The sequence below is a fragment of the Myxine glutinosa genome, chromosome 12 (assembly GCF_964187855.1).
Source record: "Myxine glutinosa chromosome 12, kmMyxGlut1.1, whole genome shotgun sequence".
NCBI classification, from domain to species: Eukaryota; Metazoa; Chordata; class Myxini; order Myxiniformes; family Myxinidae; genus Myxine; species Myxine glutinosa.
Window position 1 is genome coordinate 88266702 of NC_136272.1, and position 24503 is coordinate 88291204.

Consider the following 24503-nt stretch of genomic DNA (forward strand, 5'->3'; position numbering starts at 1 on the left):
CCGCCGAATTTCCAGAAACAGAATACAAGTGTACAGCGCGATTTTTCTGTCTCATGATATCCTCCATCATATTAGGGCGTCTAATTCACAATGAACTGAACTAATTCAAAGACAAACGCGTGCAGCACAGTGAGTAAAGCTCACCCCGATCCATATCACATGATGCGCCTCACCCTGTTGCGTATCACGTGATGCCTGTGCGTGTTGACGCGGTCACATCCATTTATGAGTAATCATGTTTTGTTTTGCACCAAATAACAATAATAACTTCGTTGTTTATTGCAGGTATCGTTCTTCAAAATGTGCACAGGGTGTGTGTGCGTGCGTGCGTGCGTGCGTGTATATATGGCGTTGTTCCATGATAATGTAGATATCGGTTGCACAGCTCACCTGGCTCATATTATTGCACACTGCAGTTCAACACCTCACATTACCAAATTTATTTTTTCATAATCTTGTGCCCTATCCATGCTATGTGAGACTATTCCCAGCAATCTGTTATTTGTTTGTTTTTTCACCCTTTCATTCAGCACCCACATGAGCCTCAATACCCATATATGTCTGTTATTCACAAAAGAGTGGTTGATAATAAAGAAATTGAAAAAAATGCTCACCTTTCCTGTGTTGGCATTGTGTAAAAACATGAACTGCTGCTATTTTAGAGACTTCTGCCCGAATCGACTTCAAATGGCGATGAAGCCTTTGTTGAACTGGTGATTGAGCCGGATCTTGCCGCTTCTGGTAAGAAAAATGTGAAGTGCATGCATCTTGATTAATATATAACTTGCTGCATAGTATGAAGCATTACAATCACAAGATCCAACGAGTGGACTTTCACCATTTTTGGAAGGTTTCCAAACATTTACTGCACCCATTAACACATTTACAAGAAAAAGCTCAATGAGAATCAAATTAATTTTACACGATAATCATTTTATTCCTCCTTCATCCGCAAGCACTTGTGCCCCATGCAACATATAACAAGTGTCATTTAAAATCACATGTTATTACCTGTTCTTGCTTTTGGACAAGGTGTCCTATCTCTCATCTCATTGGTTGCCTGGCATAGCATCAGCTCTGAAGGATTTCCTTCAGGAAATCCTGAGCTGAGGATTAAGATTTCCTTCAGGTTGTTTATGCTCCAGCCCTTAAGGTGATCATTAGCTAAGAGAAAAAAAGTACCTAAAGGAAAATCTTTCCTTAAACCATAAAGCACGTTGAGCCATGATCGTGGTCGATACGTGTATGCAAATGAGTTTAAACTGACATCAACCCAAACAACAAATCAAGATCTTTCTTACAATGTATAACACCTGGGTAACTTATGAAAGGTTGCTTTTAATTGGTGGAGGAAAGCCGATGACGTGGAAGGGGGTTTGGGGGGGGGGGGGGGGGGCGGGGTGTAGGGGGTAGTCTCCCTTAACTTCAAGGAAGGATTTATGGAAAAACTCAAGGATATTCGTATATGCGACCATCCTGAACGTAACGATGTCTTTAAATGAAAAGTTTAGGAAATATTTAAGTCAGCCCTCAAATCTATCGTTGATAATAATAATAATAATAATAATAATAATAATAATAATAAAGGAGTCTTAAATAGCCCCATCAAGCAGAGTAAACTACCCTCATGGCGCTTTACATTATCATGCGAACGCACACGCACTGCACACACACACACAAACATACACACACACAGACACACCTTCACTCTTGCCCTATTCCTCTCCCTCCCCATTCAAAACCCACAGATGTGTACTCCCCCTCCTCCTCCCCTCCCTCCCCCACACATGTACACAGACATACTCTCGATCTCTGTCCCACCTCAAACCAAAGGGAAAACAGGACTTAGATTTTGAAAGACTTGTGAAACAGATAGGTTTTGAGGGAGGTTTTAAAGGCAGGAAGAGAGTCAACATGTCGAACAGAGGAAGGCAAGTCATTCCAGAGCAGAGGTGCAGCAAAGGAAAAGGATTTCTCGCCAAACGACTTGGTGCTGGTGCGCGGTGGCTCTAAGGTCATAGAGTCGTCGCTTGAACGAAGCCGTCGCCGAGGTTCATAGAGTGAGCAAATCGGAGAGATAGTGAGGTCCCGCTCCACACAATGATTTATAACATAGTGTGCAAATTTTGTATTGCACACGAGCAGAGACAGGCAGCCAATGTAAAGATTCAAGAAGCGGAGTAACATGGTCAGACTTCTTCGCCTTACAGACAAGACGAGCGGCAGAGTTTTGAACCTTTTGTAACTTATTCAAGAGAAACTGAGGGCAGCCAGCATACAAAGAATTACAATAGTCTAGCCTTGAGAGGACAAGGGCACAGACCAGAGTTAGAGCAGCTTGAGGAGTAAGAAAGTGGCGAATGGATGCGATCTTTCGCAGCTGAAAGTATGCTGATTTGCAAGTTTGAAGTACTTGCTTGGAAAATGTCATGTTAGTCGAAAACCACACCAAGGTTCTTGGCCGACGAAACAAAGTTTACATCGGTTTCACCAACATGAATAGTGGTAGGAAGTGAACATTGTAGAGGACATCTGTGCGATCTTACAATCATAGACTCTGTTTTAGCATCGCTCAGCTGAAGTTTGTTTTGGGTCATCCACGCCTTCACGTCGGCAATACAGCCTTCTAACACTTCAACAGTGGGCACGATTTGTTGAATCGTGCTTCCTTTGTACAGCTGATTGTCGTCCGCAAAGGCGTGGTGATCAACTGAATGTCTGGCAACAAGATCAAATAGAGGCTGAGTGTACAAAAGAAAGAGGATAGGTCCCAGGACTGAGCCCTGGGGAACGCCAAAGGAAAGTGGAGAAGGGGCTGATTTCTGGCCATTGACAACAACTGTTTGCACTCTATCAGTAAGATAGGACATCAGCCGAGAAAGGGGAGTACCAGTTATACCAAATGTGATTTCAAGACGACAAATTAAGACACTATGGTCAATCGTGTCAAAGGCGGCAGACAAGTGCAAAAGAGCAAGAACGGAAACCTTACCACAGTCAAGAGAGGTCAAAAGATCATTGGTTATTCTTAGGAGAGCGGTCTTGGTGCTATGGCCTGGTCTATATGCTGACTGGCGAGAATTTAAAAGATTATTTGAAACTAGATGGTCATTCATCTGTGATGGCACAATTCTTTCTGTGATCTTTGACAGGAAAGACAGGTTGGAGATGGGACGGTAATTTTTCATGTCGTTAAGGTCAAGGGTGGGCTTTTTAAGAAGTGGTTTAACAAGAGTTTGCTTAAAGAGAGGCGGAAATGAACCAGTAGTCAGAGAATCATTGATAACTTGTCAAGTTAACTTGTCAAGATTTAGTAATAAATGGGAGGAGGGTGTCCAAACACTCAATAAACAAATCGGTGGGAAGGGGGTCGAGATCACATGTTTTTGTGTTTGACTTGAGGATTGTACATTTGACAATTTCCTCAGTAACAGGAGTAAACGAACTAAGAGGTCGTCCGTGAAAGCAGTGTTCAGCGTCATCGAAGGAAAGGAGTGACTGCTTGTCAAGATTGTTTCTTATTGACTGAATTTTATTGTGAAAGAAATGCAGGAAGCGTTGGGGTAGTTTGTTTTGAGGAAACAGTGAGTAGAACGGATTTATTTTTGGTGGCAAACAGGCGGTTGGTAATGCTGAACAGTTGCTTGCAGGAGGAGCTCCTCGTAATCCGATCAGAAATATATGACGTTTTTGCTTTCAGAATGATTTTTATGACGAGTCTTTTAGCTATGTTATACAACTGTTTATGGACTGTGAGGCCAGTCTTCAGCCACTGTCTCTCGGCACGTCGTCGTTCCTTTTTGGCAGCCCTGACTTTGTCGCTGACTGCGCTGAACCACGGAGTACTCCTGCGTCTGGGAACGGTGCGCCGTGTCGCTGGAGCATGACAGTCCAACGCTGTGCGGAGGCAACAGTCTAGGTTTTCTGCAGTGACATAGGAACGGCCAGAGAGACGCGTGTGAAGGTCCTCTTTAAAGGCGGAACAGTTGATGGCACGAATGTTGCGGGCAGTGATGAAAGTGGGCTGAAGACGAGGAACAGCAATACTCAGGTAGCTGTTGACACAGAAGTGGTCCGAGGTGATAGCACAGGTCACTGACGTGGACTGCACCAACTGATCATCGCATCTGTGCACTAACCAATCCAGGACGTGTCCTTTAACGTGTGTAGGTTGGGAGACAGACTGAGACAGACTAAACGTAGAAAGGAGGTCAATGATCTTTGAAGTGAGAGGATGTTGTGGTTGGTCGTAGTGGATGTTGTGGTTGGTCGTAGTGGATGTTGAAATCTCCAAGAATCAAGATGAAACCAGGAAGAGTATTGCAGTGGTCGAGCAGATTAGGAATCTGGGTCACGAACATAGTCAGTAAGCTTGTTTTTCCGGTTAGGTGGAGGTCGGTAGAGGCAGAAGAAATGAAGAGTGTTTTCTGACAGAGTGAAGGTGACATGGGCTAGCTCGTAGGATGAATGGTCAAACAAAAAAGTCGTGGTGAAGGAGACAAAGGGAGAGAAGTTGTCTCTGTAAATAACAGCCATGCCCCCACCCCTGGAGGAGCGAGGAAATGACTGCAGGGTGTATCCAGGTGGGGTGAGATCAGCACACCTCGCTTCGTCGCCACTGGGTCGGAGCCAAGTTTCGGTCAGAAAAAGCATGTCGATATCATTATCTTGAATAAAAGTGGTAATTTCGGTTTGCTTTTCAGGACTACTTACAGACCGAGCGTTGAATAAGGTGAGAGACAGGTCAGAACGGTGTTGTTTTGGTGCTGTGTATGTTCTACAGGGATAGATGAGGTTATTGAAGTTGACAGGAGACACTTTTTCGCAGGAATTATTAAAATGTGGGTCGGGCCGTCGCTGGTCACGAAGAGAAATCACAATCGGTATTTTTCTCTTTCTCCTCCCGCCTCGCTTTGTGCGTTTTCTCGGGAGACCAACGCCGATTTCAAGTTCTCTGAGGCCTGACACGAGTCCAGGAGTCAATCGAGTGGTGTTGTTTAAAGACGAAAGTTTTTGCCGCGTGTAGCGAATAGGCCTCGGGATAGAGGGGTTAGAGCGGATAGTCGAGCTTGGTACATGCAGCGGTGCGTGTAGAGGTGGGGCAAGCGATGGGATGAGCGGTGGGGCAAGACGGGGAAAAGAACTGTCTTGTTGAGAGGCGCACACCGGGGCCGCGTGAGGCTCAACGAAAAAACATGGCGGGTACTTACAGTTCGAAATTTTCAACTTGGTGGCGAGTAAAAACCAAAGTACTGCAAATCTCACGGGCAGACACGCCGCCATAAGCCAGGAAACGAAACGGGGATCCATCACAATCATTCACACAAATCACAACACGACAGCACACGCTAAATCCAACAGAATCAATCAAATACACAGGACGACCGACTCAGCTCAGCCTGCTAGGCGAATGACTGAGGATGGTTTATGCAACTGGACCTGTCTTTTGTAAGAACAGCTGGGATTTTTATTCTCACCTATTGCTTGGGCTGAGAAAAGGATCCGTGGGTCAATTAAAGCTGAAACCATCACTTTTAACTTGTCCTTTGTTTCTATTTTCTTTGGTCAGGAACCTATAATATTTTCCTGCTCACTCCGACGAGTTTCTGTTGGGTTTCTCACTTGGATGTGCCAAAACTTCAGCAAGGTTGGTTAGCTTGATTTGTACCTAATTACTCATCATATTTTATTGCAAATGAGTTGTGTGATGATTGATGGTTGATATTGTGATGCATTCATTGAAGTGGTAAAATGTGAAGGTTGGTGGGGATGTAGTACAGTCATTTTATTTAGTTTTTTATACCTTAACCCAAACGAAGCAGATTTTTGTTTGTATTTCGAGTCTATTATTTTTCAACCCAATATAATTTTGTGCCATTTTTCTTGTCATGTTCACTTGCAAAGGAAACTGTGAAATGGTTATGGTAACTCAAATTGATCAAATTATGATTTGAATTCGAACCTTGTAATTTGGAGGGGAACATTTAGCAAACTGAGCACTCGTCCGTGCATGCAGAAAGTACGGTGATGTTGACTTTTTGTGCATTGAATATTGCATTTAAAACTCTGTGTTTAAACACTTTTTGCAGGTCTCATGACAGGGGATCGATTGATGAGCAAAGAGGTAAAAGTTTTATTTTGGCAACAAATGCTCCTTTTGTGATGTGTTGAGAAGATGACAATGGATTGTGCGTGTTTCAGTGCGAAGATCAAATGCAAGTGACGTTTGTGTCCACAAGAGAAGTGCACAGTGCGAGAAACGATCACTTTCTTACCATGTATTTGGATGGGGAGTTGTATCTGGTAGTTGTGGTAAGTTTTTATTTTGTTTATTTTTGAATTTTATGTCCTTGTGCTGTTGCTTGAGTAATTTACCGATGATGAGCAATTTCGTGTTTTGCCTTTTTTTGCCATTTCATGTTCCACAAGCAGTTGATCCCATATGTTGCGAAGATCAAAGATTTTCGGACTCTTTCGTCCCCTTGCCCTGATTGGTCATATGAGTAGATTCATTCATTCACTCATTCGTTCATTTTATTTTCATTCATTTTGTCCTTTAACTTTGAGAACAGCAGCTTACTGAGGTTTGCTCGTTGCAAGTGATCATTGGTGTGGTTGTGGGAGGGCAGTGTGGTGGCTGCAGAAGACTGTGATGAACTGCACAGCTGAATGATTGAAACATTTGACAATACGAAACCTGTGCATGGGTAAACTGTTTGATAACTTTAGTATTCTTGGAAGAATAGACTGGTATGCGATAGCAATGTACCATGGGTTTGGGATGGGAAATGAGTGGTGGAGGTAGAGCCACCTCTTGCACAGCTTATGAAATCTGAATGGCGAAGATGTTTCTTTTCTATGACAATGTCTGAATGCTGTGGATAGAAGGGTAACTGATGTTTTGGCATTCCTTGTGCATGGGCACTGTCTTTGAACCGGAGCTAAGTGGCAGCAGATTTACCCTGGACGTGGCTCCTTATGCCACCGTAGAGTCTAACAAGAATAGCACCCGGGAAAGTGCGTGTCTCCACCAGGCTGAACAGTTTACGTTTTGTAGTCCACTGATGGGCCGGATCTGCATCTGTACCTTAACCAAAGTCTAATTGTCATGTACTTATCACCTAACCAACTCATACACCAGGTTTTGTCCGAATTTGTCCACAACGTTTTGAGATATTGTGCTATATATCGTTTTTGGACCTATCTCTCAATGGTGAAGAATCGCTTAAAAATTATATAAACGGGATCCGGATCTGGATCTTCACCAAAATCAAATCAATTCGTCATTGTCACACGCACAACCTGTCTACCAAATTTTGTCTGCAACCATCCATTATGTTTTGAGATATCGTGCTCAGTCAGATCGTTGAAAACGATCCATTGGAAGGTGGGTGGGGAGGGGGGGAGGTATAAAACACATGGACACTGCCAGCACTTCCAAGAAAGAAGTCAGTATTTCAAAAAAGTGGATCTGGGGTGAATTAACGGGGGTAGAAAAGATCAAGGTTTTGGATGGGGGAAGATAAGAGATGGTGGTGAACAGCTGTTTTAAAGACCTGGAGGGAGGAGTGGGATTGAAGAGAGTGAGGGAGTTTGTTCCAGAGGCGGGAGGAAAGAGGAATGAAAGAATGAAGGTGAGCAGCGAGTCTTGATTTTGGCAGTTTAACCAGAAGAGGGTTGCTGGCAGATCTTGTGCGACCTGCAGGAATATTTGGGGGACAGAGCTGGGGGAGCTCGGCCGGACAGGAGTCTGTAAAAGACAGAAAGACCACAACCTCAGTTCTCGCCAAAGCCACAACCTCAGATCAGTTCTCGTGAGATCTTGTGGGCGACGTCACGGATTTTCGAAGCTGTACACGTTCTCCACGTTTTCGAAGTTGTCATTGTTCACAATTGTATTTTGTCGAAACTGTATTTATCCTTCGGTGTGTGAACCAAAATATAGTGTGTTCCGAGGAATATTCTTGGTGTTAATGCTTTCTCGATTAATTTCATAAATTAATCGTTTCTGTTCGCCCGGCATGTGCCGCCTTGTAGCCTCAGGCTTCCCCGGTCGCCTGTCGAAGTTTATTCAATTAAGTTTCTTCCTTCGCTGATTTTGTTTGGTTCTTAGATTTTTCCCTTCTCCCCCGAACATGTACTCTTTGTCTGACGTTTTAACCCCCCCCCCCCCCAAAAAAAAATTGAATAAATAAAAAACAACAACATTTATTTCCCTTTCTCCACGTGTCATCGTGTGCTTCTATCCACGTGCGCTGTGTTGCCCCGCCTCCATTATCTCCTTGCCTTCCACCTTTTGCCCTGTTCAAGTGACTCGTGGTTGTCCCTCTGGGCCCTCTCCCCGTTGGTATTTTTGTGAATATAAGATTGTTCTTCACGGTTCTGTTTAAATATGTTTAAACTTTCCCCTGCAGTGTTTTATTGTCCCCTGTCGCACCGCGGAGCGAAAGGGAGACTGGTTTTCCCCTCCGTCCGTACGTGTGTGCGTGCGTGCGTGCGTAAGCGAATGACCGAATTCTAATTTGGTGTGTGGGTGCAACGAGGCATATGGAAGAACCCGGTTGAAAATTAGATCGCCACGTCAAAATTCAAGATGGCCACCGCCATGTATGTCTGAACCTTGTGAGTGGAATATCTTAAAAAATAAATGAACTACTAACTTCTAATCTGGAGTGTGGGTGTATCTAGGCATAAGGAAGAACACTATTGAAAATTGGGTCGCCATGTCAAAATTCAAGATGGCCACCACCATATATATGTCCGTCCATGCGTGCGGACATGCGTGCGTAAGCGAAGGACCGAATTCTAATTTGGTGTGTGGGTGCAACTAGGCATATGGAAGAACCCAATTGAAAATTAGGTCGCCACTTCAAAATCCAAGATGGCCACCGCCATGTATGTCTGAACCTTGTGAGCGGAATATCTTGAAAAATGAATGAACTACTAACTTCTAATCTGGTGTGTGGGTGTATCTAGGCATAAGGAAGAACGCTATTGAAAATTGGGTCGCCATGTCAAAATTCAAGATGGCCACCACCATATATATGTCTGAACCTTGTGAGCGAAATATCTTGGAAAAATAAACGAACTACTAACTTCTAATCTGGTGTGTGGATGTATCTAGTGTTACGTACTCCTCCCCGACCCCCTGGTCACGGGATACCTCCGAGCCCCGAGAGGTGTCACGGCAGAAAAATGTGTTATTCTGTATGTCAAAGATCAATGGAGAAGCCACCCAAATTGTTACTCACAAACACATATTGTATTAAGATCACACAAGAATAACAGTACAACAATAATAGTAATCAAAAGTACAATGAATATGTCCTATGATGGTACCATCAGTTTCGTAATATATACCTCACTGTGCTCCAAGTGAGTGAACCAAGAACATTCCCAATGTCTCTTATTCCCGGCTTCAAGCCAAAGTTGATTCGCTCCAGCGATCGTCAGATCAATGTCCAATCGAGACCAGAATCCCGTTGGGTTGGCAGTTACAATCCTGCTGCCACAGCTGTGCAAAGGCGCCCTCAAAGCGACTGGGAAATCCAAAGGGGCCCTCCAGGCGACGGGGAAATCACACCCTCGGGTATGGACGTTCCACAGCTCACAGTCGGCGACACGCAGACTTTCCACTCAAAAGCCACGTCACACACACACACACACCAGATCGACGTCTGAATGCGGTGAAAATGGTCGAAACGAGACGAAACCATGAGCGAAGCGCAAGTCCTGCTCGAGTCAAAATGGCCGACGGCCCGGTCTCGTTGATGATGATTCTCTCCTGAATCGATCACAATACCTGACACGCTGGTTGATCTGTCACAGCGATAACAACTCTGTCGCAGGAATCCCTTTCCCAGGAAACCCAAAAGTTCACTCGTGACTCTTGCTCGCCAACGTTCGCTCCAGACCGCCAGTAGCTCGGCTCCTTCTTGTCCGACTCCACTCGCTCCGCCTTCTTTTCCTTTTTTTCCTCTTCCTCTTTGTTGTCCGGTTTCCGATTTCTTTTAACATTAACTTTTTCACCTTTTGAAAATAGTTCATAAACAAGAAACCTTTTGAAAACAATAACAGTACATGGAACCAGAAATGTTTCAAGTGGATGAAAACCACAACAACGGAAGTGACGAATCCGTAACACTAGGCATAACGAAGAACGCTATTGAAAATTGGGTCGCCACGTCAAAATCCAAGATGGCCACCTTGCGTCTTCCACTTTGTCAACTCACATCACTTCACCGACGGGGGACCGAGGCGTAACGCTTGTTCAGTGGTGTATTACAACACGCTGTTTTTCTTCCTATTTGAAAGGTTCTTTTCAATTTCCTCTTCAACTCAAATCCACTTCAAAAATAAATTCAATCTCTTATAATTCTTTCTCACGACATGCTCGAAATTCTCATTCGTTCCACCCCTCCATCGTTCTTAAACGGATCGCTAACTTGAAAATCACAATAAACCCAATTTGTTATAAATGTTCGTCTTTCATGAATCATCCACTTTCTAAGCTCCCCCCTTGCCACTTCCCTCCAAATTTCCCCCCTTGCCCCTCACCTCCGAAACTGCCCCCTTGCCCCTCACCTCCTAAACTCCCCCCTTGCTCCTCCCCTCCTAAACTCCCCCCTCACCCCTCCCCTCATAAACTCCCCCCGAGACCCTCCCCTCCTAAACTCCCCCCTAGCCCCTCCCCTCCTAATCTCGCCCCTTGCCCCTCCCCTCCTAAACTCCCCCCTTGCCCCTCCCCTCCAAATCTCCCCCCCTTGCCCCTCCCCTCCTAAACTCTCGCCTTGCTCCTCTCCTCCTAATCTCCCCCCTTGCCCCTCCCCTCCAAATCTCCCCCCCTTGCCCCTCCCCTCCTAAACTCCCCCCTCCCCCCTCCTCAAAGCTGCCTCCTCCCCACTTCGTCTCCCTTCTATCTCATAACGCCACCTCCACCAACCTTAAACTTTCCTCTGCCCCTCCTCAAACAACCCCTCACTGTGCCTCATCCCAATCACCATCAAACCTTTCGTCCTCCTCATCCTTCCCTTGCTTGTAACTCTTCTGTAATCCCTGACACACTATCAGCTGCTCTCCCTACCTCCCCCTCTCGTCCTTCATCTGGCCCTATCCCTCCCCTCCCCTGTTCTGTGTCCGGTGCTCCCCCTTCCTCTTCCTTAACAGTGTGGACCTCAAACATCCGGGGCCTTCGCTCAAACTTGTCTGATCTCTCCATACAGGTTGCTTCTGACAAACCAGACGTGATCTGCTTAACAGACACTTTCCTCCTTCATGATGTCTCTGATTCCTTGGTATCTCTTCCTGGTTACTCCCTCCTCCGGTATGATAGACCTGAGCCTCGTCCTGGTGGCGGGGTTGCTATCTTTATCAAAAATTCTCTTCCTCACTCCTTGCACTGCCCTCTCTCCACCCCACACCCAGGAGTACCTATGGCTACGGCTTCCTCTCTGCTCCCACCTTTTGTTGTCCCCCGTCGCACCGCGGAGCGAAAGGGGGACTATGGTTTTCCCGTGCGTGCGTAAGCGAAGGACCGAATTCTAATTAATTTAGTGTGGGTGCAACTAGGCATATGGAAGAACCCTATTGAAAATTAGGTCGCCACGTCAAAATCCAAGATGGCCGCCGCCATGTATGTCTGAACCTTGTGAGCGGAATATCTTGCAAAAATAAAAACTACTAACTTCTAATCCGGTGTGTGGGTCTATCTAGGCATAAGGAAGAAAGCTATTGAAAATTGGGTCGCCACGTCAAAATCCAAGATGGCCGCCACCATTATATGTCCGTGTGTGTGTGTAAGCGAAGGACCGAATTATAATTAATTTAGTGTGGGTGCAACTGGGCAAATGGAAGAACCTGATTGAAAATTAGATCGCCACGTCAAAATCCAAGATGGCCACCGCCATGTATGTCTGAACCTTGTGAGCGGAATATCTTGAAAAGTAAATGAACTACTAACTTCTAATCTGGTGTGTGTGTGTATCTAGGCATAAGGAAGAACGCCATTGAAAATTGGGTCGCCATGTCAAAATCCAAGATGGCCGCCACCATATATATGTCTGAACCTTGTGAGAGAAATATCTTGAAAAATAAACGAACTACTAACTTCTAATCTGGTGTGTGGGTGTATCTACGCATAAGGAAGAACGCTATAGAAAATTGGGTCGCCATGTCAAAATCTAAGATGGCCGTCTTGCGTCTTCCACTTTGTCAACTCGCATCACTTCACCGATGGGGACCTCGGCGTAACGCTTGTTCATATGTGTTCTGTACCGTCTTCCAAACAGTGATGACTCCATTTACATTTCGCTGTCTGACAACATGGACCAACTTCTATCAACTCATCCAAACTCTCTCTTCCTCATATGTGGCGACTTCAACTGTCATCATGCCAGCTGTCTGGGTGTGGGTTCCTCTCTTTCCAGCCATGGCACCTCAGCAAAGGACTTCTGTGACTCATTGGGACTGACACAATCTGTCAATTTCCCGACCCGAATTTCAGTCAATGGAGTACCTTCTCTTCTTGACTTGGTTTTGACAAACTTCCCTGCAAATATCTGCTGCGCTTCTTCTGCTCCAATCGGTTCTTCTGATCATGTGCTTGTTATAGTGGACATCTCTCTGGCCATTCTCAGAGAGCCTCCTCAGCGCCGATGAGTCTGGCATTTCACTCAGGCTGACTGGCATGGTCTGCAAGCAGCCCTCAATCATCTGGACTGGTCTCCCATCTCTACTGCCTCTGACATTAATACTTCCTGGGAATTCTTTGTTCAAAGCAAACTGCTCTCTCTCATGCACAGATTTATCCCATCTCGTCTTCAGTTCTCTTACCCTTCCTCCTGTCCATGGTACACCGAGTCTTGTGGTGAGGCAGTTGCCCTGAAACAAGTTGCCTTTGCCTCTTGGAAAGCAAATCCAACTGAAGGCAATCTCAGTTCCTTCCACCAAGCTCAGAACAAGTGTGTGTCTCCCTTCAGGAGTGCCAGGAAGCACTATCTCTCCACACTCAAGAATTAACTCTCAAACCTGTCTCCTTCCTCCAAATCCTGGTGGCGGCTGGTCAAATCCGTTTCTGGTGTTTGTTCCCCTTCCATCCCATCCCTTACCTCAAATGGCTACACAGTTGACACCGCACGTGACAAAGCCGAATGCCTCAACTCTGTGTTTGCCTCAAAATATTGGGTCCCAAACCCATCTCTTTCTGTTCCCACCTTGCCCAGTCAAACCCAACTGCTCCTGGACTCTGTGTCCTTCTTTCCTGACAAGGTGGAGAAGTTTTTGTCAAACCTCGACTCTGATTCTGCAACTGGACCAGACGGCATCAGCCCACGGGTCCTAAAATCCTGCTCTGCCGCTCTATCTCACCCTCTCTCTGTTCTTTTCACCCTCTCTTTTGCTCAAGGTCATCTGCCAGTATCTTGGAAATCAGCAAAATTACCGCTTTACACAAAGAAGGTGCAAAAACAGATCCTTGCAATTACAGACCAATCAGCCTGCTCCCAATTATCAGCAAAGTCATGGAATCGATCATTGCTTCGGATATCAAATCCTTCCTCTTCTCCAATGGCTTGATCTCCGATCATCAATTTGGATTCAGACCAGGTCATTCTACTCTGGACATGTTGCTTCTGCTGTCTCAACAATGGATGGAGGTCCTCAATGTCAAACAGGAAATCAGAGCTGTCTGCCTTGACATATCACGTGCCTTCGATACGGTCTGGCACCCAGCTCTGCTCACCAAACTCTCCTCCTATGGTATCAATGGAAATCTCCTCGCATGGCTTGCGGCATTCCTCTCTGGTCGTAGTCAACGTGTGGCCCTGAATGGATTTCTCTCATCTCCCCTTCCTGTTCTGGCTGGAGTTCCCCAAGGTAGTGTTCTGGGCCCTGTGCTATTTCTGGTCTTCATCAATGATCTCTCCGACTCTGGAAGATCCTCTCTATCTCTTTGCTGATGACTCCACTCTCTGCTGCTCCATTCCTCATCCCTCAGATCGGCAGTCTGCACCCTCCTCACTCTCTGCAGACCTGGACGAAATCAGACTGGTCAACAAGTGGAACTTGTCTTTCAATCCTGACAAATCTCACACACTTCCTATGTCTCTCCGAAAAGACCGACTGGAAAACCCTCCCATCCACTTTCTCAACAATCCTCTCCAAGAAGTTCTGTCGCTCAAGCTTTTGGGTCTCACTATCTGCCATGATCTTTCTTGGGAAAACCACCTTTCCAGGCTGGCCTCCAAAGCCAGTCGCCGTCTCGGCATCCTCCATCGTGCAAAGTCCTTTCTTGGCACACCCGAGCTCCTCACCACATGCAAGGCTTTCATCCGCAGCTCAATGGGATATGGTTCCCCCCTCTGGGCCGGTGCTCCTGCCTCACACTTAGTCCGGCTTCACGCTGTTGAAACCAAAACTTTCAGAATCATTGGAATCTCCTTCGATGAAGCTAACTCCGAGGGCCTTTCACTCACTCACCGCAGGGAGGTTGGTGGTCTTTCTGTCTTCGACAGACTCCTCTCCGGCTTTGCTCCCCCCTGCTCTCTGTGCTCTGGCCCCCAATTATTCCTGCAGGTCACACAAGATCTGCCAGCAACCCTCTTATTAGTCAGGTTCACTATGTAATTTCGTTGGAATTTTTGGGGGATTTGGAGAACTATATATTTTTGGAAACGATATTGTATAGTCAGTCAGAAAACCAATGTTGCTATTTGCACAGACTCCTGTATGGCGGCCATCTTGGATTTTCAAAATTGCCGCCTTAGAACTAATTTTTCTCAATATCTCAGCTTCTAAATAACATCGAGCTTTGTAGTGGGGCGGCTTAGCCCAAATATTCAAAAGAATTGTGCATTTTGTGATACAAGCACCAAATTTGGCACAAATGTACATTAATATGTTGCGAACATTTTCAGATATTGGGCCACTTGAAATTCCGTAATTTTTTTTTTCAAATTTTTTCAAATTTCGTAATTTCAAATTTTTCGGGTGACACCGTCACAATTTCGGTCTTCGAGGCCGGCCGATAGGCAAAGTGTGACCGGAAGGGACGAGGTTCTCCTGACCACGTGGCCCTCGATCTGGGAAGCAAGAGGCGTTCCATTAGTGGACGCGCCCCTCACGCCCGACTTTTGGGCGGCCCCGGCAGGCCGTTTGTTTTGACGTTCCGTGACAGGCCCCGCACCCCCACCTCCGGGCCGACCGGAAGCTTGTGCTGAGTACATCATACCTGAACAACTCAGTGAGGCAGAACACAGCAGTGCACACCAGGGTGACCCCTTCAGTGCATAAACCAATTAACCTGTCCACTGTAGGGCATATAGAAATGAAGTTATTTTCTGCATATAATAATAATATAAGTTCAGTTCTATATAACAATTTCTGTTATCACCACTACCACTACAACTACCACTACTACAAGCTTTGTCTGGAATTTTGTGGACTAACAGACAAACAGACATACAGACAAGCTGGGATCAAAACATTACCTCCTTCCACCATTGAGTGTAGAGGTAAACATCATGGAAATTATATCATGCCCTAGATTTAATTCATGCTTACCCGTGTATTTGCTTCACTGGTTCACAAGGTCTTTTGCATACATGTAATTCAGACTCTCGTCTTCATTGCTGACCACACAATGTTCGCAACATATTAATGTACATTTGTGCCAAATTTGGTGCTTGTATCACAAAATGCACAATTCTTTTGAATATTTGGGCTAAGCCGCCCCACTATATCGGCCGGCCTCGAAGACCGAAATAGTGACGGTGTCACCCGAAAAATTTGAAATTTGAAAAAATTTGAAAAAATAAATTACGGAATTTCAAGTGGCCCAATATCTGAAAATGTTCGCAACATATTAATGTACATTTGTGCCAAATTTGGTGCTTGTATCACAAAATGCACAACAGGTTTGCTATGCTGCTACACTATTGATTCTAATGGCTAAACATACATTTTCAAGGGCCCCGAATCAAATGGTAACAAGTTCGATAAGCTAGACATGACCATAGAGCTCCTATGTGGCGGCCATCTTGGATTTTTCAAACTGGCCGCCGTAAACTTGATGTTTCTCAATATCTCAGCTTCTAAACAACATAAAGCCTTGATTCTAACGGCTAAACATACATTTTCAAGGGCCCCGAATCCAATGGTAACAAGTTCGATAAGGTAGACATGACCATAGAGCTCCTATGTGGCGGCCATCTTGGATTTTTCAAACTGGCCGCCGTAAACTTGATGTTTCTCAATATCTCAGCTTCTAAACAACCTAAAGCTTTGATTCTAACGGCTAAACATACATTTTCAAGGGCCCCGAATCCAATGGTAACAAGTTCGATAAGCAAGACATGACCATAGAGCTCCTATGTGGCGGCCATCTTGGATTTTTCAAACTGGCCGCCGTAAACTTGATGTTTCTCAATATCTCAGCTTCTAAACAACATAAAGCCTTGATTCTAATGGCTAAACATACATTTTCAAGGGCCCCGAATCCAATGGTAACAAGTTCGATAAGGTAGACATGACCATAGAGCTCCTATGTGGCGGCCATCTTGGATTTTTCAAACTGGCCGCCGTAAACTTGATGTTTCTCAATATCTCAGCTTCTAAACAACATAAAGCTTTGATTCTAACGGCTAAACACACATTTTCAAGGGCCCCGAATCCAATGGTAACAAGTTCGATAAGCTAGACATGACCATAGAGCTCCTATGTGGCGGCCATCTTGGATTTTTCAAACTGGCCGCCGTAAAACTGATGTAACTCACCTTCTAAAGAGCACAGAGCTTTGATTCATCATTGAGTAAAGTCATCATCATCCTCATCATCACTTTCGTTCATCACATCTTGAGAGTCCTCATCATTTTGGCACTGGATGTCACACTGACAAAGGTCTGTACAAGCCAAGTTGTTTGTTCTGCAGGAACATCTAGATGAAGAACAGTCTGTTTTGCACTGACATCAAACCATTTGAATGATGGCCTTGGGGGCTGGAGGCTCCTCAGTTGTGGTTGGTTTCATTTGTCCATCCGTGTCTTTGTAAAAGCCGTTTTGCAGGGGATTCAGCTGAGGATCCTGTTGAGTGATGCTTGCCTGACCCCACACTCTGGCTTGGATATGGACTCTAAGGATGTGCTGCTTGAGAGCTCCAAAAGTAGGAGGAAGCCTGTCACTTTCTGCCATGTGTTTGCAAAAGAGATACCATCGTAGTTCAGGGATGCTGTCGATGTGGATGCCATTTGGAGAGTAAGCAGCGCATACAAAGTTAGCTAGTGTGGACAACATGTCCTCCGTCACTTCAGTTGCATCTGAAAGCATTCGCATGGTGTCTATGACATCTTCACTTGCTTTGAGGTAGACATGCAGCCAGGTTGCTTTGCCTATTCGAGAGAACCTCCCAGTGTTGTCTGCCCCTGTGAAAGCATGAAAGGCTGGCAACGCCTTTGCTCTTTCGACCCCTAGAGCTGTCCACAGTGGCTCTATTTGAAGTATTCCAGAGGCCATGGAAATGGATGTATTCCTCAGCAGTAGGTCATAGTTTGCTATGACTAGTACCAGGACATCTGTGTCGGGAGAGAAGAACACCAACTGCGCATCATGTGGGTTTCGCTGGGATGCCAGCACGGCCTGGTGGATCAACAGGGTGTCAGCTTCTTCATGGTTGTTGTCCTCAAAGAGCAGGTCACTGTTGCTCCTAGTACGCCCTGAAGCAGACGTGATGATCAACTTGGATGAGTGACTGTTGTATTCTAGAGTTTTCGCTGCCAGATAGTCAGTCAGATCAGCCTTTGTTTTGTCATGAGAAAGGAATCTGCTCATTGGGATGTGTTTGATGTTGGTGTCATCTCTGACTTGATACTGCACTGCATCCTTTCCTTGCCTTCTTTTAGCCCTGGTGGCACTCTTCAGAGAATCGTTTTTGTACGTGTCAAAGACCAGTATGATCTCATCACAATCTTTTGTTAGAGACATGAGTCTGTCATTGAAGCATTCACCCAGATCGTTGACTTTCACTACAGTGGCTGGTTTCTTTGTTAGCTTATGCACAAGTACCATCCCATCCACCAGTGCAATCTTCCGACTTGTAGGTTTACTAGATGTGGAAGCCACAGTTCTTGTGTCCATTGGATCTTCTTGTAGAACACTTGCAGCTGGTGTCTGCTGCTGATCTTCGGGGTGAATTTCTGCTCTTGCTAACTAGTCGAGGAGATGAATTAACTTCGACTTGTCAGTGCATGGAAGAATTGTCCCATCTGGAGCGAACAGTGCTCTTGGTGTCACAGTGAACTCGTAATTTCCGATGGCATATTTCTGGTTGACGTCTCTGTTTGACTTGGCAAGGACCATGAGCCTTCCGTACAGTTCCTTAGTCTCCTTCAGATCCACAGTCCTGTCTCTGAGTTTCACTGTGGTTCTCTTGTTCCCAGACGTGAACATCTTGTTGTTCTCCATCTTGACTGGTGCCCAGAGGCGAACATCTCCATTGATACGCTCCGACACGTAGTCTTCATACAACTTCTGACCAGTGACATCAATGTTCAAGATCTGTGGTACATACTCGTCTGGGATGTAAGCATTCAGTATCACATTGTGCAGCTTGTCACCTTCAGTGTCAAATGGATTCCCGTGACTCAGTATCGCAGCCTTGATCTTGTTGATTGCTTCATGCTCCCTCTTGACTGCACTTGGACCAAGGTCATGATGTTCTGTGATCTTGTCACCTTCCAGGCCAAACTGACTCTTGAAGTCTTTTGACAGGCGTGATAATTCTGGTGTAACCATGAAGAATCTCTGTCTAGCATTGGCATTGTTAGAGATGCCAATCAGTCCAGAGTGAATCTTCATCAGCTTGTTCAGATGTTCACATGCATGATCTGGTCCAATGGATACAAACGGGATGTCATTCATGGTTACTGATAGATTGCCAGCTCCTAGTTCTTCCCAGGTCCTAGGGTGATTGGTTCTTAGGTCATACATGTCTGCGATGTATCGGGGCCAGAGCCGCTTGTATTTGATCCGGTCCATGGCAAAGAATAACTTGCTCAGTTCTTCTCCAGCTTGGAGGTGAAGCACCAGGTCAGCACTCCGTGATGCTGCCACGAATAACAGGATTGTCTCCACCCGATGTAGATAGTTCATCATTGACTTGAACATTGCATTCTTGGATCTCCGTGCTTCCCACTCCTCGAGTGCCGTCACCACCCCATCAGATATCAAGACTTGAAGGAGTTTGGTGTTTGCTTGTTTTACAGATTCAGCTTTCGTGCACTTGTTCGTCTCAGCACAGGCAGCTTCTCCTCCCTCTGTTGCCTCGAAACACACATCCTTTACTTGTGGGTTGTCCTTCAAGAACTCCTCCAGAACCATTTCATAAAGTGCTACATATGAATATATATGGGCATGGAGAGACCGCTTGTAGTGTGTACATTTCAGGATTTGCCGCGTCGTGGCTGGACCATAGACATCAGCTTCTACCCAAGCATCATCAATGCCTGAGTTCTCCATGGAGGCTCCGAGAGCCGCCATGACAACATGCAGCTCACCCAGTCTGGGGACGACTGTGCGTGTCAAGTCAGGTCTTGCATCCAGCAGTTGCACCACCTTCTCGTAGAGGGCCATGTCAAATGAAATTACAGTGGGATGATCTTCACCAACTGCCAACATCCTTAGCTGACTGGCTTGCATGATCACGGTCAGTAGGGTTGGCCACTCATGCACCACCTCTGGAAGTAGTGGCAAGGCACCAACCCGAGTCATGGACTGGCGTTCAGACAAGAGCGAGTTGTATCCTGCCCAACCTGGAATCTTGCTGGAGTGTTCCCTCGCTTTCATCCTGGATAGAGCAGAAGCAACAACCCATCCCAGTTGTGTCAGTTGATAGGATCTGGAGACCCCCTTGTTGATGACAAACTCCTCTGTTCTCTTCGTAAGCTGTGGTTTTGGCTTGTCACAGTGCAGCACATCTACATGGTATGGAGTGACCGATAGACTCTGTGCATCACCGATGATCAGAGGTTGCGCAACTGGTTCTCCAGGGACATCTGACTTCTGGTACACTGCAGTAATCGTTGCGTGAGTGGTTCCTTTCCCGTCAGGAGTATCCTCGGCAAAGTCCGTGTTGTCTGCAGCAAAGAACACAAAGGCTCCCCTTTTCAGGAATGGTGCACGTACAGACCTTCAAACTGCCTGGTGTTTTCTACGACAGCATTGGCAAGAGCAGTTTCCATGAGGAGGGTGCGGACAATCGAAACACAGTAGCCTAGTGCATTGAGAAGTCCCATCAGCTTTTTGTTGCGTGTGTCATGATGGACAGTCAGAGCCAATCCCAGGACTTGGGGGTTTTCTCTTGAATGGGGTGGCCTGAATGTTGCGGATTCGCTGCTTGGTTTGTACTTCACCTGTCTGTTGGATTTGAATCCATACATGATGATCTGACTCGCAGTGAGTGTTGATCTGTCAACAACACTGGTCCTCTTCTCAGTTTCCAGCTTGTCGACAGGCCCGACCATTACCCAGCGGATCATGGTGTATAGTTCAGCCGGAACATCGTTGATATCGCTGGACACCTGTATGGTATTTGCTTCCTGGTCCTTCTTAATGAATTCTGCGATGCTCTTCCGTATCACTTGTGCTGCTTTGTAGATTGTCTTCATGTTGTTCTCGTCATCGCCATCACTTGTGATTGCAGAATGAACCATGCTTTCCTCACATGCATCTGGACAGTAGAGGATGGCCGATTTTCTTCGGTCTTTTTGGAGGTCGGTCTTTTTGCTCGGTCTTTTTGGACCGACTGCCAAAACACTGCTCGGTCTTTTTGGAGAACAGATGTCACGCTTGGCAACTCAGTGACGATTCTTTCTTTCAGCCACTTTCTATTGAATGTAGGTACATGCTTTTCCAAGTGTTCTGCGCCAATCATATTGACATAAGTGGTTTCAATGTCATCCATGGAGAGATAAGCTTGGTTTTGTGTTTTGACATCTATCAGGTTGATCATCTCAATCAGACTTGCCCGTTGCAGCAATAGTTCTTTGTCTGCGCTGCTTCTGTTTGCGCTAGGTCTGTCTCGTACTACATGGAACACATGTCTTCTCCAACAAGATTTGTGGTACCGAAGGTCAATTGCGTGTGCATCACCTGGTGAGATACATGTGTTGAATCGTGTTTTCAATAATGCATCTTGGGACTTCTCTACAGCCTCTCTAAGCTCTGGACCAGCATTTTCAGTCCTAACCTGGTGGAGTAGTTGGCCATCATCTTTTTGGCAGAAGAAACACTGCTCTTTATCCAGTGGCACTGTACACGAGCGTGTGAATGGGGATGTTGCATCAGATGTTGATGAGCCTGGCTCGTACATTTCTGTGCTTCCTCTCTTCTGTCCGCGTTTTTTGCAGTATAGTGTCCAGTTGTTACTGCATGCGCATGGCGGTCTCTGGCACGTTGTATCTCGCTCTTGTTAGTTGTATCTCGCTCTTGTTAGTTGCACTGGAGTAACAAGTGCGATGCCAAACTGCCTTCTCTGTAGAGAGTGTTTCTTTTGTGCTGTTTTGGAGTCGTTTATGGACTTGAACGAAGATGCCATCATGCAAACTGGCCCTTTCTTCTATTGTCTTCAATAAATGTTGGTAGGAATCTATTCTGGGGTTTAACACCAAGGATCCTTTCTTGACATCATCAGCCTTGCATAAAATGCACTGCTTACAGTTCGTGGACTCCTGGGCTTGCCCCGCCCCTTCACCATCTTGTTGCATCTCACTCATAATGTGACATGTAGAACCTGCAAAGACAGCAAAGCAAAGGGAACCGTCACCGATATATACAACCACCACCACAGACATATTGATGTATAATAGGCTACAAATACACTACCACCATCACCACAATATCAGGTATATTGCTCAGTATATAAATAATACAAAAACACACGCTGTAAACTAATTATTTTCCTCAGCTGTACCCTGGGGATCAAACTTATTACTTTAGTAGCTTGTCCACCCGTAAACAGATTTTAAGTTCTCATGAACATTAGGAGTATCTGTGTGTTATTTGGCAGTATGCCACAAAGGCCCACAAAGGGCAAAACACTCGCAGTAGAATAGTATTTCTCATTACAGTCAACACAGTCAGTCAGGTTCAGCATGTCCAGATTTTAGATTTCGTTGGATTGTTTTTGGGATTTAGAAAAATCAAAGCTCCGTCTTATTTAGAAGATGAGATCCTGAGAAACATCGATTTTTACGGCGGCCAGTTTGAAAAATCCAAGATGGCCGCCACATAGGAGCTCTATGGTCATGTCTAGCTTATCAAACTTGTTACCATTGGATTCGGGGCCCTTGAAAATGTATGTTTAGCCGTTAGAATCAAAGCTCTATGTTATTTAGAAGCTGAGATATTGAGAAAAATTAGTTCTACGGCGGCAATTTTGAAAATCCAAGATGGCCGCCATACAGGAGTCTGTGCAAATAGCAACATTGGTTTTCTGACTGACGATGCAATATAGTTTCCAAAAATATATAGTTTTCCAAATCCCCCAAAAAATCCAACGAAACTTTAAATCTGGACATACTGAACCTGACTATCTATCTATAAATTCCAGTAATCTCTGTGTGTGTGTCTGTATGCGACCGCTGTTTCTCGACAACTACCGGTCCGATATACTTGAAACTTGCCAGGTATATTGCTGGGGACCCGAGGATGTGCCTTTTCAAGGTTTGAAATTAATCGGACAAGTAGTTACCGAGCTATGGCGATTTCTTTACCAAACTCCGCAAGCCGTTCGCTTTGGACCAAACCATTTCATGTAAATAGAGGGGGGGGGGGGGGGGGATTGTCACCGTACTCGCAAGCCGTTCGCTTTGGACCAAACCATTTCATGTAAATAGAGGGGGGGGATATAATTTTAGATATATATATAGTACGGGCATGCCCTAGTATGGTTAAACTGCAAAAATCAAAGCTCTCTGCTCACCTTCACTCTTTCATTCCCCTTTTCTCCCGTCCCTGGAACAAACTCCCCCACTCCCTTCAATCCCACTCCTCCCTCCAGGTCTTTAAAACAGCTGTTCACCACCATCTCTTATCTTCCTCAATCCAAAACCTTGATCTTTTCTACATCCGCTAATTTTCACCCCAAATACACTTTTTTTAAATTCCAACTTCTTTCCTGGAAGTCCTTGCAGTGTCCATATGGTTTTATACCTCTTCCACATCCCCCCAAGCCCTCTCCCTCCCACAGTTCTCTCGAGGGCCTTGCTCTCAAATGTTGTGTTCGTGTCCGTCCTCCCCCCTCTCTCCCCATCTTGTCTACCGCTCCCCTTATTTTGTGTTTTGTGTGTCGGTTTGACTTTTTGTGTGATTAATGTTAGCTTTCATGAGCCTCGATGTTGTGTACAAAAAAATAATAATAATAATTAACCTGCCTGCGGTGAGTGAGTGAAAGGCCCTCGGAGTTAGCTTCATGGTGGGCTAACTTCGGCTCACCAAACTCTCCTCCTACGGTATCTATGGAAATCTCCTCACATGGCTTGCGGACTTCCTCTCTGGTCGTAGTCAACGTGTGGCCCTGAATGGATTTCTCTCATCTCCCCTTTCTGTTCTGGCTGGAGTTCCCCAAGGTAGTGTTCTGGGCCCTGTGCTATTTCTGGTCTTCATCAATGATCTCTCCGACTCTGGAAAATCCTCTCTATTTCTTTGCTGATGACTCCACGCTCTGCTGCTCCATTCCTCATCCCTCAGATCGGCAATCTGCACCCTCCTCACTCTCTGCAGACCTGGACAAAATCAGACTGGTCAACAAGTGGAACTTGTCTTTCAATCCTGACAAATCTCACACTCTTCCTGTGTCTCTCCGAAAAGACCGACTGGAAAACCCTCCCATCCACTTTCTCAACAATCCTCTCCAAGAAGTTCTGTCGCTCAAGCTTTTGGGTCTCACTATCTGCCATGATCTTTCTTGGGAAAACCACCTTTCCAAGCTGGCCTCCAAAGCCAGTCGCCGTCTCGGCATCCTCCGTCGTGCAAAGTCCTTCTTTGGCACAACCGAGCTCCTCACCACATACAAGGCTTTCATCCGCAGCTCAATGGAATACGGTTCCCCCCTCTGGGCCGGTGCTCCTGCCTCACAATTAATCCGGCTTCACGCTGTTGAAACCAAAGCTTTCAGAATCATTGGAATCTCCTTCGATGAAGCTAACTCCGAGGGCCTTTCACTCACTCACCACAGGGAGGTTGGTGGCCTTTCTGTCTTCTACAGACTCCTCTCTGGCCTTGCTCCCCCCTGCTCTCTGTGCTCTGTCCCCCAAATATTCCTGCAGGTCACACAAGATCTGCCAGCAACCCTCTTATGGTTAAACTGCAAAAATCAAGGCTCTCTGCTCACCTTCACTCTTTCATTCCCCTTTTCTCCCGTCTCTGGAACAAACTCCCCCACTCCCTTCAATCCCACTCCTCCCTCCAGGTCTTTAAAACAGCTGTTCACCACCATCTCTTATCTTCCTCCATCC

At 45.7% G+C, this 24503-nt stretch overlaps 1 protein-coding gene and 1 long non-coding RNA gene across 3 annotated transcripts in view; both read left to right on the forward strand.

Moving 5' to 3' along the window:
- KNTC1 (kinetochore associated 1) overlaps positions 1-24503 on the forward strand; it is a 390864-nt gene that overhangs the window by 51028 nt on the left and 315333 nt on the right. For both annotated transcript variants that reach the window (XM_078766073.1, XM_078766075.1), the window contains exons 5-8: positions 663-741; positions 5570-5647; positions 6090-6124; positions 6202-6312. In XM_078766073.1, coding sequence (XP_078622199.1) covers positions 663-741; positions 5570-5647; positions 6090-6124; positions 6202-6312 — 303 coding nt within the window. The remainder of the gene's footprint in view (positions 1-662; positions 742-5569; positions 5648-6089; positions 6125-6201; positions 6313-24503) is intronic.
- On the forward strand, positions 20535-22127 carry LOC144888441 (uncharacterized). Its single transcript, XR_013621015.1, has 3 exons — positions 20535-20759; positions 20822-20965; positions 22015-22127. It is a non-coding gene; the product is annotated as an uncharacterized LOC144888441 (long non-coding RNA).